This window comes from Drosophila kikkawai, chromosome 3L (assembly GCF_030179895.1).
Source record: "Drosophila kikkawai strain 14028-0561.14 chromosome 3L, DkikHiC1v2, whole genome shotgun sequence".
NCBI classification, from domain to species: Eukaryota; Metazoa; Arthropoda; class Insecta; order Diptera; family Drosophilidae; genus Drosophila; species Drosophila kikkawai.
This window is the reverse complement of record NC_091730.1, coordinates 21,712,925-21,728,840: the sequence shown is the minus strand read 5'-3', so window position 1 is coordinate 21,728,840 and position 15,916 is coordinate 21,712,925. Positions and strand designations below refer to the sequence as shown.

The 15,916-nt window shown below is 47.0% G+C and overlaps 5 protein-coding genes across 5 annotated transcripts; 3 read left to right on the top strand and 2 right to left on the bottom strand.

The window, feature by feature from the left end:
- Positions 1–1,920: 1,920 nt before the first annotated feature.
- On the top strand, positions 1,921–3,945 carry TSG101 (tumor susceptibility gene 101). The gene is made up of 7 exons (XM_017173140.3): positions 1,921–2,090; positions 2,212–2,296; positions 2,359–2,424; positions 2,498–2,773; positions 2,929–3,152; positions 3,216–3,565; positions 3,627–3,945. Exons 1-7 carry the CDS (start codon positions 2,046–2,048, stop codon positions 3,811–3,813), a joined length of 1,233 nt encoding a protein of 410 aa, XP_017028629.1. The 5' UTR covers positions 1,921–2,045; the 3' UTR covers positions 3,814–3,945.
- Positions 3,946–3,952: 7 nt separating this feature from the next.
- kud (oligosaccharyltransferase subunit 5 kud) lies at positions 3,953–4,459 on the bottom strand. Its single transcript, XM_017173141.2, has 2 exons — positions 4,335–4,459; positions 3,953–4,274 (listed from the first exon to the last, which is right to left on the bottom strand). The coding sequence occupies exon 2, from the start codon at positions 4,271–4,273 to the stop codon at positions 4,025–4,027; it is 249 nt and encodes an 82-aa protein (XP_017028630.1). The 5' UTR covers position 4,274; positions 4,335–4,459; the 3' UTR covers positions 3,953–4,024.
- A 352-nt stretch (positions 4,460–4,811) lies between these two features.
- On the top strand, positions 4,812–12,898 carry Zcchc7 (Zinc finger CCHC-type containing 7). The gene is made up of 6 exons (XM_017172641.2): positions 4,812–4,947; positions 5,006–5,354; positions 7,749–9,965; positions 10,022–10,221; positions 10,280–10,417; positions 10,491–12,898. The coding sequence occupies exons 1-6, from the start codon at positions 4,939–4,941 to the stop codon at positions 12,759–12,761; spliced, it is 5,184 nt and encodes a 1,727-aa protein (XP_017028130.1). The 5' UTR covers positions 4,812–4,938; the 3' UTR covers positions 12,762–12,898.
- LOC108078697 (uncharacterized) lies at positions 5,648–6,561 on the top strand. The gene has a single exon (XM_017172649.3). It carries the CDS (start codon positions 5,740–5,742, stop codon positions 6,400–6,402), a length of 663 nt encoding a protein of 220 aa, XP_017028138.1. The 5' UTR covers positions 5,648–5,739; the 3' UTR covers positions 6,403–6,561.
- A 1,432-nt stretch (positions 12,899–14,330) lies between the features above and the next one.
- LOC108078693 (adenosine 3'-phospho 5'-phosphosulfate transporter 2-like) lies at positions 14,331–15,585 on the bottom strand. The gene has a single exon (XM_017172644.3). The coding sequence runs from the start codon at positions 15,525–15,527 to the stop codon at positions 14,433–14,435; it is 1,095 nt and encodes a 364-aa protein (XP_017028133.1). The 5' UTR covers positions 15,528–15,585; the 3' UTR covers positions 14,331–14,432.
- Positions 15,586–15,916: the final 331 nt, after the last annotated feature.

The following is a 15,916-nucleotide window of genomic DNA, read 5'->3' as shown; positions in this document are numbered from 1 at the left end:
GTTGGTTTCCAGCAACTGCCAGTAGCCAACTGTGATAAGAATCGCGTTGGCTAATTAAAAGCGACCACCAGGCGTATGAGTAATCGGCAGCCAGCCAGCCAGAAGAGTGTGCCCAAAGTGATTTATGTGTATTCACTTCTGATTTGAACCTCAGCCGAGCTCTTGGAGCGAGTTCAAGTACACGTAGACAACAATTTTTTTGTTATATATTTTTTTTTGCCGAAGGCAAAGCGCACAAGAAGCCAATTGCCCAAAAGCACTTGCCATTCCACCAAAAAAAACTCCATCCAACCGAAGCCATCTATACCCAGTGATGTGAAAGGTATAGTTTATTACGTAATTGTTGGTCTTGGGTTGGTTTAAATAAACTTATTTTGGGGTTACAAAAATAAATAAAATTTAATTCCAATAACCTTCTAAATTAATCAGAACTTATGCTTCATTTATGCAATTGGGGAATTGGTTTTTGAAAATATATATAGTTTTAAGTATATAGTTTTAATTTCCTAATAATATTATAATTTTTTGTTATATATGTATAATGAACAAAATAACTCATTTTATTCTTATTCATTGTAATGATCAAATTTTTTTTTCAAAGATCAAATTCTTATTGTTTGCATCTACCCCGTTTTAAAAATTATATCTCTATTAGTTTTAATTTAAATTGAATATTTTTCATTGATACACCGTCCTAAAATCGATTGAAAAATTTACATAAATACCTAGCAATACCCTAAAAAATTCCCAGCAGTGCCACGGCCACGGATCTACCCTTAATGATAGAGTTCTGCTACTGTAAAGTGTTCACTGGCTCATTGATTGCGCTTCGGCCAGAAATCAATCAGCAAGGCAAACAGTAACAAAAGGCATTAGATCTGACCTTCCTTGGAATCGAAATTTTATGTGCGCGAACTTGAGACATTGGACGTAATTACTGTCAAAGCCGGAATCCGCAACGGAATTGAAATTCGCGACAAAGTGCCTCGAAAAAGTTTAACGACTCGCGCCAATTTGTGGCCACAATTAGGCTTAACGAGTGGAGCAATGGGTCTCTGTACATGGATTTGTTTTGCAGAGATAAGCCAGGCAGTAAATGGCACGTTTTTGGATTAATTGTATTAATTGTAGCAAGAGCCTAGCCCGAGGGCTTTGATCGGAACACGATTTTGGTTAATTAAAGTCACCAGGCGCTTGAGGGACAAGTGTAATAAATTCAAGAATGTTAAGCTTTAAATTCAGATTCTGTGTTCGGTTCACTTAAAGCCACACGATTTATCTTTATTTCGAAAACATTAATTTCTTGAAAGAATCCAAGAGAACATCCAAATGAAATAAATGAGTTCAACTTTTAAATGAACCAGAGAAGTAAGAGGCAAACTTAGAGGAGGTGATATATTAATGTAGGATTTAAATGTAAAACTGAGGTCAGACACATGTTACAAAATAAAAAAGACAACTTTCATTGCAACTTTTACGAATTCTATGCTAATTTTTAATATGTATTTCATATTTACTATTTTTAAATTTCATTAGAATAAGCAAAGAATTTAGAATTATATTTTTTACAATAACAATCACAAGGTTTACTCCACTTTATGTTCTAAGGGAAGATGTTCTAATTTATCATTTTATGTTCTTTAAATAAGAATTTTAACGGTTTCTTTCTGATAACGATTATTAAGTCTGGCAACACTGGCTATCGACCAAAACTCAATGGCAACTCTACAACGACAAAAATTAAGGGTTTTTTGCTTTTTTCACTGCTGTCAAAATTATCTTGTATCTATCATCTATTTTTATTATTTGTTACATTTTTATTATTATTACATTTAGAATAATACGATACTTTTGACTTTATCGCACTTTTAATATCGATAAAGATATCGATGTTGGATACCTTCCCCAAAAATGTCGATACTATCGATAGTGACATTAGCTATTTATCTTTATCTTTTATTATTACCTTCGAGTGCTACAAGTAAATTTTGTAATTTAATGCAATAGTCGGAATACGGTCCTAGTTTGCCAACCATAACGCGATAATGCCCGCGGTCGAGGAGACACAAATCACAAAATATCTCTCAAAGGTGAGGCCCCCGCAGATGAGTCATAGCCCCACTCTCTGGGATTGGCTTTTCTCATTGTCTTGGGTTCTTTTGCACGCAACGCAATTGACCAAATACATCTATTAATCCATATCCTTTGCAGTACAAATATGTGGGAGCCACGAAGAAGGACGTTATGGATGTGGTCACGACGTACCGCAGCTTGACCTACGACCTACAGAAGTTCAGTGAGTTCGGCAGCCCCCCAGGTGAAAGCCAAGATAACCCCCAACGATCTCTTTATCTACAGTTTTCAACGATGGCACCAGCAAGGATTTGTTCACCCTGCAGGGCACTATTCCCGTGGTCTACAAAAGTAACTAAAACACCCTATTATGTCCCCATACTCGCGCACATTGTGATGTAAACGTATTCTCTTTGTATCGCAGATAACACCTACTACATTCCCATCTGTATATGGCTGATGGACACGCATCCCCAGAATGCACCCATGTGCTTCGTCAGGCCCACGGCCACCATGCAGATAAAGGTGTCCATGTACGTGGATCACAATGGCAAGGTCTACCTGCCGTACCTGCACGACTGGCAGCCGCACTCCTCCGACCTGCTGTCGCTAATCCAGGTGATGATCGTCACCTTCGGCGATCATCCGCCGGTCTACTCAAAGCCTAAGGAACAAATTACATCGCCATATCCGCCGAACTGTGAGTAACGAATACCTTTAATTGCATTTATAGGTATTTTGTCTTTTATTTATTTAGATTCCTTTGTATCTTATCTTAATCGGAAACAGGAATAATGTTTATTCCCCCAATTCAGTTGTCTTCCCTAATAACCTTTTATCTTATTTCTTTTTCAGCTTTCATGCCTCAGCCGGGAGGACCGAGCGGCAGCAGCTCGGCTCTGCCATATCCCACAGCCGGCGGCAACTTTCCGCCGTATCCCACTGGCTCCGGTTATGGACCCTATCCGCCTGGAGGCGGCGCAGGTTTCCCTGGACCAGCGGCCGGACCCTATCCGCCCTATATGAATTTCCCGCAGCCACCCGGTGGTAGTGGTGGCTACCCACCAGCAGGGGGCTATGTAAGAATCTCAAAACATCGATCAAAAGCATCCAAAACGAGCTAAATTTCTGTACTCCGATAGAACCCCTCATCCAATGCCAGCTCCACGGGCACCATTACCGAGGAGCACATCAAAGCATCACTAATCAGTGCCGTAGAGGATAAACTACGCCGTCGCATCCAGGAGAAGGTTAATCAGTATCAGGCCGAAATCGAAACGCTGAATCGCACCAAACAGGAGCTTGTGGAGGGCAGCGCCAAGATTGATGCCATCATTTCGCGACTCGAGCGCGAACATGTAGACTTACAGAAGAACATCAGTGTGCTGAAGGACAAGGAGCAGGAGCTGGAGAAGAGCCTGGAGGCGCTGGAGAGCGCCGAGGCCATAGATCCGGACGAGGCAGTGACCACCACAGCGCCGCTATACCGACAGTGAGTAGTGATTTCTAAACGGGATGTCTAGAGAGATATAATGGCTCGTCTACCCTCGCAGATTACTTAATGCTTATGCCGACGAAGCTGCCACCGAGGATGCCATCTACTACCTGGGCGAGGGCTTGCGCGGCGGTGTCATCGACCTGGAGACCTTCCTCAAGCACGTTCGCCAGCTGTCCCGCAAGCAGTTCATCCTGCGGGCCACCATGCAGAAGTGCAGACAGAAGGCCGGTCTGGCCGGGTAAAGATGGCAGCGGGGGAAGTGTGTGCACGTTTAGACGATTTATATGTTAGCGTTAATATATATATTCGACATTGTTTTAAGCGCAAAATTGAATCTTTGAAATTGAAATTACAATAAACGTAAATAAAAAGAAGGCCTCATGTTGTACGTTCACGCCCACGGACAGCTTTAGGTTTATTTTATACTCGGAATGGTGATGATTAGCCTTAATTTCATACGTAAATACCGACGGTTAGTAGCAGGAACACGATGCCAAAGCCCAGGAATATGGACGCGCACAGGCTGATCAGCAGTTCCTTGATGAGCGAGCTCTCCTTGGAGTTATCCTTCAGGTTCTTCCGCGACACCACGATGATGAAGAACCAGGCGGTGAAGAAAGTGCCGATGACCAAGAGCACGGTCGCAAGGTGAGGGAAAACGGCCGGGTTCACGGGCGAAACGTAGCGAGTCATCGTATCCATGCTGCACGACCCAAAGCTAGTTAGTTTTGCAATTAATTCAACTGATTATAAGCCAACTTACATTGTTCTTTATGTGCTATTAAATCTTGTTATTTTTTGTAGTAAATTGTACGTGGCCCGGCTGCTAGAGTTGCCTTTCTTCGTATCGCAATCGGTGGACACCCACTATCGATAACAATGTCAGGGCTATCGAATGAGGGGGATACTTTTACACTAATTTTAATTTAAATATTTTCAAATGAAAATCCAATACTTTATTAATTTAAAAATCAATTTTTAAATGAAAATTTTGTAAATTATTGTAATATAAATAAAGTATGTATAGTGTCAGACGTTCTTGTTAATTAAATTACTTTCACTTTAAAGACGTACTCAAATTTATTTTTACTTTACTTCCTATAATTTTAATATGCCTTAAATGAATTTATAATTTAATTTTTTAAGAAAAATAACTAATTTAAAAGGTTATCAGCTTTTTTCAGCTATCGATTGTCGTCGGAACTACCCGCTAGAGTGCCATCACTGCATCGATAACAGCTCGTTTTTTAGATAGGGCCATCTCTAGTACTCTTCCATCAACGTGCTCTCTTTTCTCAATAAAAAAAGAAATTATCAATGCGCAAGAAAAACGAAAGCCAAAACAAGGGAAAACAAAGAAGCACTCGATGGCCGATGTGGGTAGTTTCCATAATGCACCTGAAGCAGTCATAACATCTTTTTCCCGATCTGCAGCTGGAAGAACTGGATAGCGAACGCCTGAACGAGCTAGAATCGATTCTCTACGCCTCGATCCACTACAGCGATGGAGGTGGCGAGCAAGGTGCTGCGGATCAGCTGATGCTGGAAAAACAGCCACCCAGCGACCAGGATGCGGACGCCAGGAGCATGCCACCGCCTTCGATGCAGCAGCAGAGGAAGAACCCGCCATCCGGTCAGCAGCCATCCCAGCGTTTTGTCTCAGAAATGCGGGTGATCAACAACCAGGGACGGCAGAAGCCTCGCTACTGGACGGAGGAAACGGAGGGGCAGGTGAAGAGCCCAGAGGAGGAGCAACGGGTGATACCAAACAAAACAAACCCAGGTGAGTAATGAAGTTAATCAGTTGAAGAGGTTTTAAAGTCTTATTGTAGTAATATGCATGTAGATTTATCTACTTAGGTATAAATTATGCGCGAATTTATATAAAATAGCACTTTAATTTAATATATTTTCAATACAATTGCATCAGTTTTTGTCTGCATAACTTTTGGAGCTTTCTCTTTCGCCTGGTTCCAGTGCTTTGTGCAGGAACTTTTCCTGTTAGTTCTTGTTGGCCCGCTCCAATCGTCAAGTTCGGTGCCCACCAGTACCTAGGTTGAATCCTACTTTTTCCCAACAGTCAGACTGTCTTTTCAAGTTGAAATTCCTATTGGACCCCTTTTGAAAACCATTTTTTTTGGCTTGCCTTCAAAATTATCTCCTTGACGATGACGTGCTTTCTGAGGCATTTGGCAGGCCGCTTAGAGGCGCTTATTGGGTGGCTCAGCCAACTCAACCACTATACCCTGGCCCTGGCCACCGTGGACCTTGTGTGCGTCGTGTGCCTGCTCCACTACAATCTTGTGTGCCACGGCAGAGATATGTTCTTCTGGTGCGAGGAGCTCAACAAGCGATTCGTGGAGTACTTGCTCTCCGCCATTGTGCTGATTGCCACCGTGCACGTAATGGGCTCCTGTGTGGATGCCGTTATCATCTCGGCCTTGGTCCATCGGGAGATGAGTCGCCACAATATGCCACGGCAGCATTTCGAGGAGCGCTACCGAAGATTTGTGTTTATGCGGTTGGTGGGGCGCCTGGAGCAGGCTCTCAAGGTGCAGCAGACGAATGGGTCGGAGGAGGGCCTGGAGATGGTGCCGCTGGCCGAGGCTCAGCAGCTGATCAGGGGGGCGATCGACGAGTTTCGCACAGCGGTGCGTGTTCTACTGTGGCCCAATCGATCGGATCTGCAGGCAGAGGCGTTTGTCATCTTTCACATTAGCGAGGATCAGCTGGAGCAGCTGGCCGACCAAGGCTACAGCCTGGGCGATGTGGACGCCCGGGATATAGTCAATGCGCGCCTAAGTCACTTGCTGAACCCACCCTGCTATTAAAGTGTCCGCAAATTCATAATTAGACAGTGTTTTGGGCAGTCTAGCACTTGGACGTACCTTAATTATTCATTAAAAACTTTTTAAATTGTAAGCCCAAAATATTGCATTTGGAAACTGCTTTTATCAAGAGGCTTTATTTCATTTTTGCAAACATTTTAAGTTGTGTTGTCCTTGGGAGCTCAGAGTCTTCGCTTTGCATTCCTTAAACGCGGGCACGACGTCCACGAGAACGGCTCTGACGCTGGCGTTGACGTTGACGTCTCTCGCGACGCCTCTCGGCGGCCCGCCTCCGCTGTCTGCGCATCCTGCGGCGCCTGTTCCTTGCCGCATTGCTGCTGCTGTTCGAGGATGACGAGTCGTCAGTGGGTGTGGAGGGCGAGTTGGACGATGGGCTGGAGCTGGTGGGTGACGTTGGAGCTGCTGCTGTTGGTGAGGTGGGACTGGGCGGCGAGGTCGGAGTTGTTGGCGATGGCGAGGTTGGAGAAGTGGGAGAAGTTGGCGATGTGGGCGAAGTCGGGGAAGTCGGCGAGGTGGGCGAGGTTGGTGATGTCGGCGTAGTGGGAGAAGTGGGCGAGGTGGGAGAAGTCGGCGAGGTTGGAGAAGTGGGCGTGACGGGTGCAGCCGGAGTCGATGCATAGACCGTGGCGATGAGAGCCACCGCACCGAAGAGGAGGGTAAATTGAAAATGCATCTTCAGATCTCTACGATTCTCTGATGTCTAACTACTGGAGTACTATACAAGTTCTGTCCTAATCCTCTGTATTTATAGGGAAAAGTTCCGTTGCTTTAGGTCTAATTGCCCAATCTGTGTTTGCTCTACATATCTCACGTGGAAGGTAGACTCTTCACTAGTCTTGTATGCAAACAAATTTGATACAATAAGATGATCTGCAAGATTTTTCATTGTATTTCTAATTTAACAATAGAGAATTTGTGGATTTGTTTATTTTGTTTCACAAAAAATTTCCAAATGTGCAAACACAGACATCTTTTGTATTGATAATAGCTGTAGGTATTGTTCTATTGCTTCTTCGCTATTCTTCAACTTTGTTTTCGCAGTTAGCCTTGTTTCAATAGGCCAACGGCAGCAGGTTCTTGGGCTGAGATCCGCTTTTGGCAGATAATGTTGACTCAAAGACATTATTTTTGGAAATAATCTAAAGAAATAAGGGTATTTTGTCTTGGGAGCTTGGTTTCTTTATGCTTAATATGGAGAATAATAGTTTTTATTTAAACGTAGAAAGATTATTTATTATTTTTGAAGTTGTGAATAATGCAATAAGTGTCTCAACCACTCTTTTGTCTACTTAATTTTGTAATTAATTAATTTCCTTTTTCTCTCCTAGCTTCTGAAGCTCCTCCCGCTGAGAAAAGCCCACCGTTTTCGCCGAAGAAGGGGACGACACCCAACCAACCTAAAACCCCAAATCAATCTCCAAGGCAGCTGCAGCAAAATGCACAAGCAAAACAACCACAAAACCAACAGCAAAATCAGAAGCAGCCACAAAGTCCGCATCAAAAACAGCATCAAAAACAGCAACAAAAACAGCAACAAAATCAGCAACAAAAGCAGCAACAAAAACAGCAATCTAAACAACAAAATAATCAAAAGCCAAAGCAGCAACCTCAAAACCAACAGACAAAACAGCAGCCACAACAGAAACCTTCGCCCCCTCGGTCGCCAGTAGTACAAAAGCCCAAAGGACAGCCAACCAACACAGCCACCAAAGCAAACCACGAAGCCTACGAGGAGGAACGCTTCGACCAGAGGCTCCTGGTGGCCATCCCACCGAACTGCTCGCCCAAAAAGCAGAATAAACCGCAGCAGCAGCAGGGCAAGCAACAGAATAAGCAACAGCAGAACAAGCAGCAACAGCAACCTGGTCCTGGACCCTTTGGCAAGGCCAATCGGAAGCTGGAGCAGATGCAGCGTTTGGCGGCCAAGAAACAGAAATCAAAGCAGGCTCAGGCCAACAAGAAGCAGCGCAGGCAGCTCAATGCGGCACCCGTGGAGTTTGTGGATCTGGCGGAGAGTGACGTCAGCAACTCCTCCGATGATGTGGTGCTTGTTCCCTTGCCGCCAGTGCCTGTCATCGATCTCGATGCCAGCGACAACGAGCAGCCCAGCACCAGTTCAGCAGCAGTAGCAGCAGCCGCAGCAACCGCAACAGCAGCTGAGGTGTATCACGAGGAGAATGCCATGGATTCGGCGGATGTAAGGATGAGCTCGTCGTGCATTTCTGAGCCGTTGGTTGTGGAAGCGGTGACCGGGATCGTGACACCATCCTTGCACTCGCCTTGCAGCTCCGTCATGTCCAGCGATGACTTCATAGTTCAGAAGGACACCAGCCGCCTGCTGGCTGAACGAGAGAAGGCCCATGACGACGACCTGCTGGTGCTCACCGAGAATGCCATAAGGGAGGCGGAGGCTGGTGCTGAGGCTGATCAGGAGGAGCAGCAGGCACCTGTGGTGGAGGAGGAGGCGGCAGTCGATCTGGAGACAACCCCTCAATGCCAAGATACCTCATCGGAATACGAATTTATTCCGCCCTCGCGCTTGGATGAGATCAAGCAGAACTATCGCGTGGACGATGAGCAGCAGTTCAGGGCCTTGGATGTCTACGAGAGCGAATCCGATCTCACCGAGAGCGGCATCTACTCGAAGGCCAAGCCCAAAGTAACGCCCACGATTATACGCAGCGTTGACTCGCCCTCCGACAGCTCCGCGTCCGTGGAGGAGGTTGTGGAGCCCAGCGTCCAAAAGACCAAACGTCTGCGCAAGCGCTCCTTTTCGGCCAATAACCACAGCCATTCGGAGTCGGCGAACAACGAGGACGGCGAGAATGATACGGACAGCGATGACGGAGTCCATTCCACCGGTGTGCCGGGCATTGCCCGTGGCATGGCCGTGGAGCGGTGCAAGCGCAAGATACGCAGGATCAGCACCAGGCGCAGTTCCGAGGAGAATCCAAGGAAGGCGGCTCGAGCCAAAAAGCCAGTGCTCTCGGCCAGCCAGGAGGCCAGCTCGGAGTCCGCGGCGGAGGATGAGCTGCCGAGTGCCCGGGAAATTGCAGAGAGACTGCTCAAGCAGGAGCAGGGACTGGCCAGGGAGCAGCCATCCAGTAGTGAAGCCCTCGAAACCTGTTCCATTGGCTCTGATGCGGACTCCCAGGGCGAGGCAGAGTTCCGGGACGCCACGACGGACCGCATAGCTGCCGTGTTCGAGCGCATGGATTCCGCCTCCCATGCCCAAGAGCAGGATGCCAGCGGCTACATTTCCGACGAGGAGGACTCTCGGGACAAAATCGCAGACAGCACTGTGGAGGAGTCTATGGATACCTCCAACGAGCTTCAGGAAGCTGATCCCGAGGAAAATGATGTGGATGTGACCATGGAAGAGCCACAGATCCAGGTGGAACACAATCTGCCAGGCATTACGGACGACGAGAGTCTGCCGAGTGGCGGGCAACTCATAGGCTGGAACGAGGAGATGCGCCGCTTCTACGACGACAGTTGGCATGGCGAGCACTTCTCCGTCCACAAGCTGCACAGGTCCATGAGTGGTGAGTGGAGAGGAGAATTCCCAAAGAACCTTCTTGATATATTTTCCCGATTTCAGCGCATCGGCAGGAGTGGAGGATCAGCAATGCGGATCGATTTCCGGTGATGCGAGCTCGTTCCCATGCAAAGTGCACCAACTGCGCCGAGATGGGCCACGTGCGCTCCAAGTGCCCGCGTCCGCGCAAGCCGCTCATCTGCTTCATGTGCGGGGTCGTGGGACATGCCGAGCCGCGCTGTCCCAATGCCATTTGTTTTGGGGTAAGCAAAAGAAGTCAGTAAATAAACTCTTCCCATACCTACTTCTACCCTTTCACAGTGCGGATCGAGGCAGGCCATCTATGTGCAGCAGTGCAACAAGTGCTCCTTCCACAGCCGCCTGGTGTGCCAGCTCTGCAAGATGCGTGGCCACGGCACGGATCAGTGCCCGGACAAGTGGCGTCGCTATCACTCAACGGTAAGCCAGACAGACAAACATATTTCCCATAACTATAAGGCCTAATCCTCCTCCTTCCCGATTCTCCCGACAGACTCGATCCAATGTGGCACTGAATAGCCGCGTGCAGTACACGGTGAAGCAATGCAGCTTCTGTGCCGGACGTGGCCATCTCTTCGAGAACTGTCGCCAGCGCATTGGCGACTTTCGCAGCAACAACTACACGAGTCAGATTGTGTCGCACCAGAAGATCTACAGGGATCGCAGTGGACCCCTGGGCGATCTCGGTGATCTGGGTAGCTTTTATGCCCTAGAGACTCCCTTCCACTTCCAGTGGAGCAGCCCGCAAATGCCCAAGAATAGCTACTATTCCAGGTTCCTTATCAAAGTGAATTTGGCCAGACCTCAGGCCACCAAACGGAAGTCCAGCTTAGCTCTGATGGAGCTACCATCAAAGGTATACTTTGCCCATGACTATGTGCCCAACGATCAGGCGAAGGCGGCTCGAGGTGAGGTCTCCGCCGCTGAGGAATCACCAGACCAGCAAAGGGAAAACCCAGTTGTTGGTGAGGAGGAACCCGATAGGGAAGCACCTGTGGACAATGAGGCTGCACAAGATGCTTCATCAGTGGCTGCTGGCGAGGATGAAGCCGCTTCCATTCAACAGGAGGAGATCACCAGCAATTCTCAGACTCAGGATACAGAGGCAACGATGGCCGCCAAGCCACCGGTGGCTTCCCATGAGCTGGACTCGGACTCAAACTACAGTTTCTCCGAGCACTTTGAGGTGCCCAGCTCGACGACTACCGAGGACAAAGGAGAGACTCTACCCTCCAATCATCCCTTGGCCAATCTACCGGATGTCATTCCCCTGGGCGGATCCCTCGACGACGATTTCGAGGTGTCCTCCAACAGCCAGGGCATCTCCATGTGCGTGAACACCAGCAGCGGCAGCAACAGCAACAAGCAACAACGGGCTGACGATCCTGAGGAGCTGCGAGATATTCCTTCCGAGGGAAAAATCATAATGGCACGCGATCAATCCGAGTATCTTTTCAGTCCCGAGGGACGTACCTTCCTGGCCGACACCGCCAAGCAGTGCCAGGTGAGCGTGCGCATGGACTTCAAGGACTACGGCTACGTCCTCGTGATATATGGGCTGAAGGAACACCAGGAGAACCTGCAGCTGAAGCTGTTGCGACGCCACCAGGAGGTGAAGCGTAAGACAATCGAGTTCCAGAGCCAGAAGCCGCCCAAGAGAATCGATGTGCTGATCCGCTTTCTGCGCGACGGAATCAACAGTCTGGCCAGCAATCTGGGCAACGCCAAGAGCCACTACCTGCGCATCAAGGAGCTGGAGGATATGAACACGAAAAACGGCTACAAGATGGCCGAGAAGAAGCGCCGCCAGCTGAACATGATTCTGGTGGGCCAGGCGGGCCTCCTCAATGGCAACACCCACTTGGATCAGTTGGTGGTCCTGTTGCGGCGTCTGGTGGACGATTTCTCGCCGGATGAGAACGCCACGCCCGAGCTCCGCAACGAGATCGAGGAGCATTGGCGCATGATATTTACCGCGTATCCGCATCCGAACTACGACTCCCTGATCAACAGCTATTGTCGTCTGGATCAGAAGAATCGCCTGCCCTCGCTGCACTTGGATCCCATTCTGCTGGGATTGCAGGCCAAGAAGACGCCACCTTCGCCGCCTAAGCGTGCTCCATCGCCAACGGCGCCACCGCCGCCGGCCTGGCGTATGGCCCCGCCACCGCCACCGACCAAGATGCCAAAGAAGAAGCAGCGGCAGGCCATGTTGCTGCAGCAGCAAACCCAGCAGCAGCAGCAGCTTCAAAATATGATGAGGCAGCAACACGACCAGGAGCAGCAGCTTCAAAATATCATCCAGCAGCAGCAGAATAACCAGCAACAACAACAACGCCTGCAGCAGCAACATCAGAGGCAGCATCAGCAACATCATAGACAGCAGCAGCAACATCATCAGCAACAGCAGCAGCAGCATCAAGTTAGACGCCCACAATCCACACATGTTATGCCCTTCAATAATCCCCAGCAGCGGGCCCGCGCTGATCTGCAGCTCCGCCAGACTCTCAATCCGGAATGCGTCCACCTGCTGGCCGAAATGGAACGCAACGAGCGCGGTGGCAGCATCAACAAAGACGCCAACAAACCGTCCATGTTCTGGTCCCGCGAATCGCTCAAGTACCTCGATGACCTGTTCAAGATGACCTCCAACTCGGACACCGTGGAGCGCCTCAACCGGGTGCTCCAGCGGTCGCAGCGTGGCCAGTTGTCGCACAACGACTACCGGGCCGTCATCCGGCTGCACACGCTCCTGCGCAACTGAGCAACTAGGATTTGGGGTTTTCTTGGGGGGGCAACACTTTCACTTTGTTTAACAAATACCAACAGATTTCACATCATTGGGTATCTGAAAGATATTACCCATTTACCGAATAAATAAATTACTGACTATTTTCGCAACTCTGTGTTTTAGGGTTTTTTGTTTTGTTTGGGAAAAGTATACATATATTTGTTCTTAAGAAATATATTTTTAATAGATTTAGATAAGATTGTAGAAATAGGGTTAACATAGGGTTCTAGGCCACAAAATAGATTTCATTTCTCTTTTAAGGAGCTCTGTTGGCAGCCTCCAAAAAGTAGGCTTTGTTTTAGTGCCAATAGCGTGCTTAAGAAACGCTATAATTTAGCTTTTGAAATATTAATAACTTTTAATTTTGACCAGAAAAATGCAGCCCACTGAAGAAGGCTTGTCGTGAGCACCATCAGACGAATTGATCTAGTCTTGTAAGCCACACTTTTGCTTTGTTATAGATTGGAACTATCTATCCCCCTTCTGTTGCAGATAGATATTTATTTATTTTAGTTGCCATAAAAAGCTTCTAAGGTAAGTTTCTCAATATTAGTCAAATATATTCGTATTAATTAATTTGTGCTTAAGCACAAAGGTTTTTCTACTTGTTATTAAATAATGAAAATATATTAAAGAAGACTAAAGCCAAGGCTTTTTAAGAACCCACTCTGGTATCAAAGTACAACGATCCAAAATCAGAATTATTTGCATTTGCATTATCCAATAACAGCTGAATAAATGTTTGCATTGGTGGGCTCGATTGGTTTGATAAAAGATTAGTTGATTTTATGAAAGCTGGTTAAACGTTGACATTGGGTGATACTGGTGGATACTGGTATACGATTTTAATTCTTTGCCACCTATACTATTTAGATTTTGCTTTTTAGGAATGGTATATCCGTGAGGGAGTCTAGAAACTGCTAAGTGTGATCGTCGACTATAGTTAAATATTTAAATAGTATCTTCAGGTTGGTGTATTATACTAATTTTTTGCTAAAATTTGGGTGTTTAAACATATGTATTTAGTTTCGAAAATGTTGTTTGGTCGCACGTGGAAGAGAGTCTCTTTCTCAATACTTCTTCACTTGTCTCTAGAGCAAACAAAATTCATTGCAGACGATCTTCTCATACTTTTGTACCCAGTAATGTTTGAGCAAAAGGGTATATGAAATTCATATATGTACATATATATTCATAATCTATCAATTTAAATTTCATGATCGGAAACTATAAAAGCGTGATCCATTAAATTTGGGACATAGAGTTAAAGAGACTTCAGACAGATTAAGTGTACTCTTCTGGTTAAATAACAAAAAAATAATACTGTATAAGTTGGATATACCTCCCATATATTCAATATTCAGATGGCAAAGTTGTAAAGAAGCACCCAATAACATACGCCGGGTATTCCGTGGGTCAAACACTCGGCTGTACTGGTTTACGTTTTTTTTTTTCTTTTTTTTATAAATAAAACATATATAAAATTAGGTAAAAGCGTCAAACAGTTGTTCGAATTCGACTAAATTGTGTGACTAATTTGAATATTCTAACTAAACATGGTTGAGGTACATTTAAACCGAAACCCTTGTCACCTTAGAGCTGGGTTTCAAAATTGACTTAAAATTACAATTTTTTGTATTCTAACTAAACTTCGATGAGAAACTTGCATTGCGGCGACCGTGCATCCTTGGATCTGGCGAACCACATGAATCTCCGCCAGATATCGGCTAACGTCAACTTGCTCCGCTTGCTGTAGACGTTGAGATAGATGCCCAGGACGACGATCAGGCCAGACCACAGGTACTGCATGGTGAAGGGTTTGCTGAAGAGGATAAAGGAGAACGCAATGGTCACCGCCTTGCGAGCTGTGGTCACTGTGGCCGCTATGGGAGCCCCACTGCTCCTCACCAGAGCCAGGACGAACTGGATGCCCAGGTAGCCGGAGAGGCTGAATAAGAAGCCATAGCCAAAGGTCTGGAGCGGATGATCCAGGCAGAATGTCAATCCACTGAAGAAGTGACCGGTAACCAGCATTATAACGAAGAGGTAGACGAAACCCAGGCCGTACGAGTAGAAGACCACTTCGCTGCTGGGCGCCTTGTGCTCCCGCATGGCCTTCTCCTGGACATTTCCGATGGCGGCGTCGCAGAGCAGGGCGCCCGATATCATGGCCACGCCCAGCAGATTAAAGTTCGGCGTCATCTGGGAGTCAGCTAGCGTGAACCAGGCCAATCCGATGCACATGCAGGTGGCTGCCGCAAAGTCCAGCACTCCGTAGCGCTTCTTCTGGATGAGGATGCTGCCCACCAGCACGGGGATGAGCTTGCAGCACTTGAAGATCACCTGGGTGGGGTAGTTCAAGTAGCCCAAACTGGAGTTGGACAGTCCCATGGTGCCCAGAGTGAGAGCGGCCAGCACCAGGTACGTGCTGATGGGAATGCAACGGGCCACAGGTTTGCTGCTCCAAAAGGATCCTCCACTCATCCGATGTCCCTCCAGGCGGCGCTCCACCAGGCCGAAGCAGATGTAGTAGCCGAACTGGACGAGCGTGAGGAACCAGCCGTAAGGCTTGAATCCCTCTACAGTGAAGATAAGTTCCTGCATGTAACCATAGAGAATGTACAGGACGAAGACGCCTGCACAGCTCAGCAGGAACTGCGTTGTGCGGTTAAAGGAGCCAAGGTCGAAGCACAGGATACGTAGCTCCTTGGGCGGGGGAGTTCCAACGACCTCAGCCATTCTTTTGTTAGTTTTCACAAATTATATTATAATATTATTAACGAAGCTATCACTTAATTATACTTATTGTAGAATTAATTATGTAAGTTAATGCCAGGATCGAATTATCATGCCGTTCTTGCCACATCAATTAACCGTGGTAGTTGAGCTTGAATTAAATCGAGAGAGAGACTGCCAAAATTATATATATATTCCGGGTTTGTTTGCTTCCAATTTGCCAACATATTATGTATAACAGCCGGCTGAGGAAACTCCCCTTCGCCACAAAGAGAATTGTGGATTTGTTTGCATGTTTTTTTTTTCCACAAAAAGGCCAGACGAGTCGGTTGCTGTGCAGGCACACGCGCCTAAATCAATGGCTGCTGTCACTGTTTACAAAACCTCGTTTG

Excerpts from the sequence above, each read along its gene's own strand:
- TSG101 (XM_017173140.3), top strand. The coding sequence starts at position 2,046 with ATGCCCGCGGTCGAGGAGACACAAATCACAAAATATCTCTCAAAG. Across the intron at positions 3,153-3,215 it reads ACCCACCAGCAGGGGGCTAT|AACCCCTCATCCAATGCCAG; the intron begins GTAAGAATCTCA and ends GTACTCCGATAG. Across the intron at positions 3,566-3,626 it reads ACAGCGCCGCTATACCGACA|ATTACTTAATGCTTATGCCG; the intron begins GTGAGTAGTGAT and ends CTACCCTCGCAG.
- kud (XM_017173141.2), bottom strand. The coding sequence starts at position 4,273 with ATGGATACGATGACTCGCTACGTTTCGCCCGTGAACCCGGCCGTTTTC.
- Zcchc7 (XM_017172641.2), top strand. Across the intron at positions 5,355-7,748 it reads ACCAAACAAAACAAACCCAG|CTTCTGAAGCTCCTCCCGCT; the intron begins GTGAGTAATGAA and ends TTTCTCTCCTAG. Across the intron at positions 9,966-10,021 it reads GCTGCACAGGTCCATGAGTG|CGCATCGGCAGGAGTGGAGG; the intron begins GTGAGTGGAGAG and ends TCCCGATTTCAG.
- LOC108078697 (XM_017172649.3), top strand. The coding sequence starts at position 5,740 with ATGACGTGCTTTCTGAGGCATTTGGCAGGCCGCTTAGAGGCGCTTATT.
- LOC108078693 (XM_017172644.3), bottom strand. The coding sequence starts at position 15,527 with ATGGCTGAGGTCGTTGGAACTCCCCCGCCCAAGGAGCTACGTATCCTG.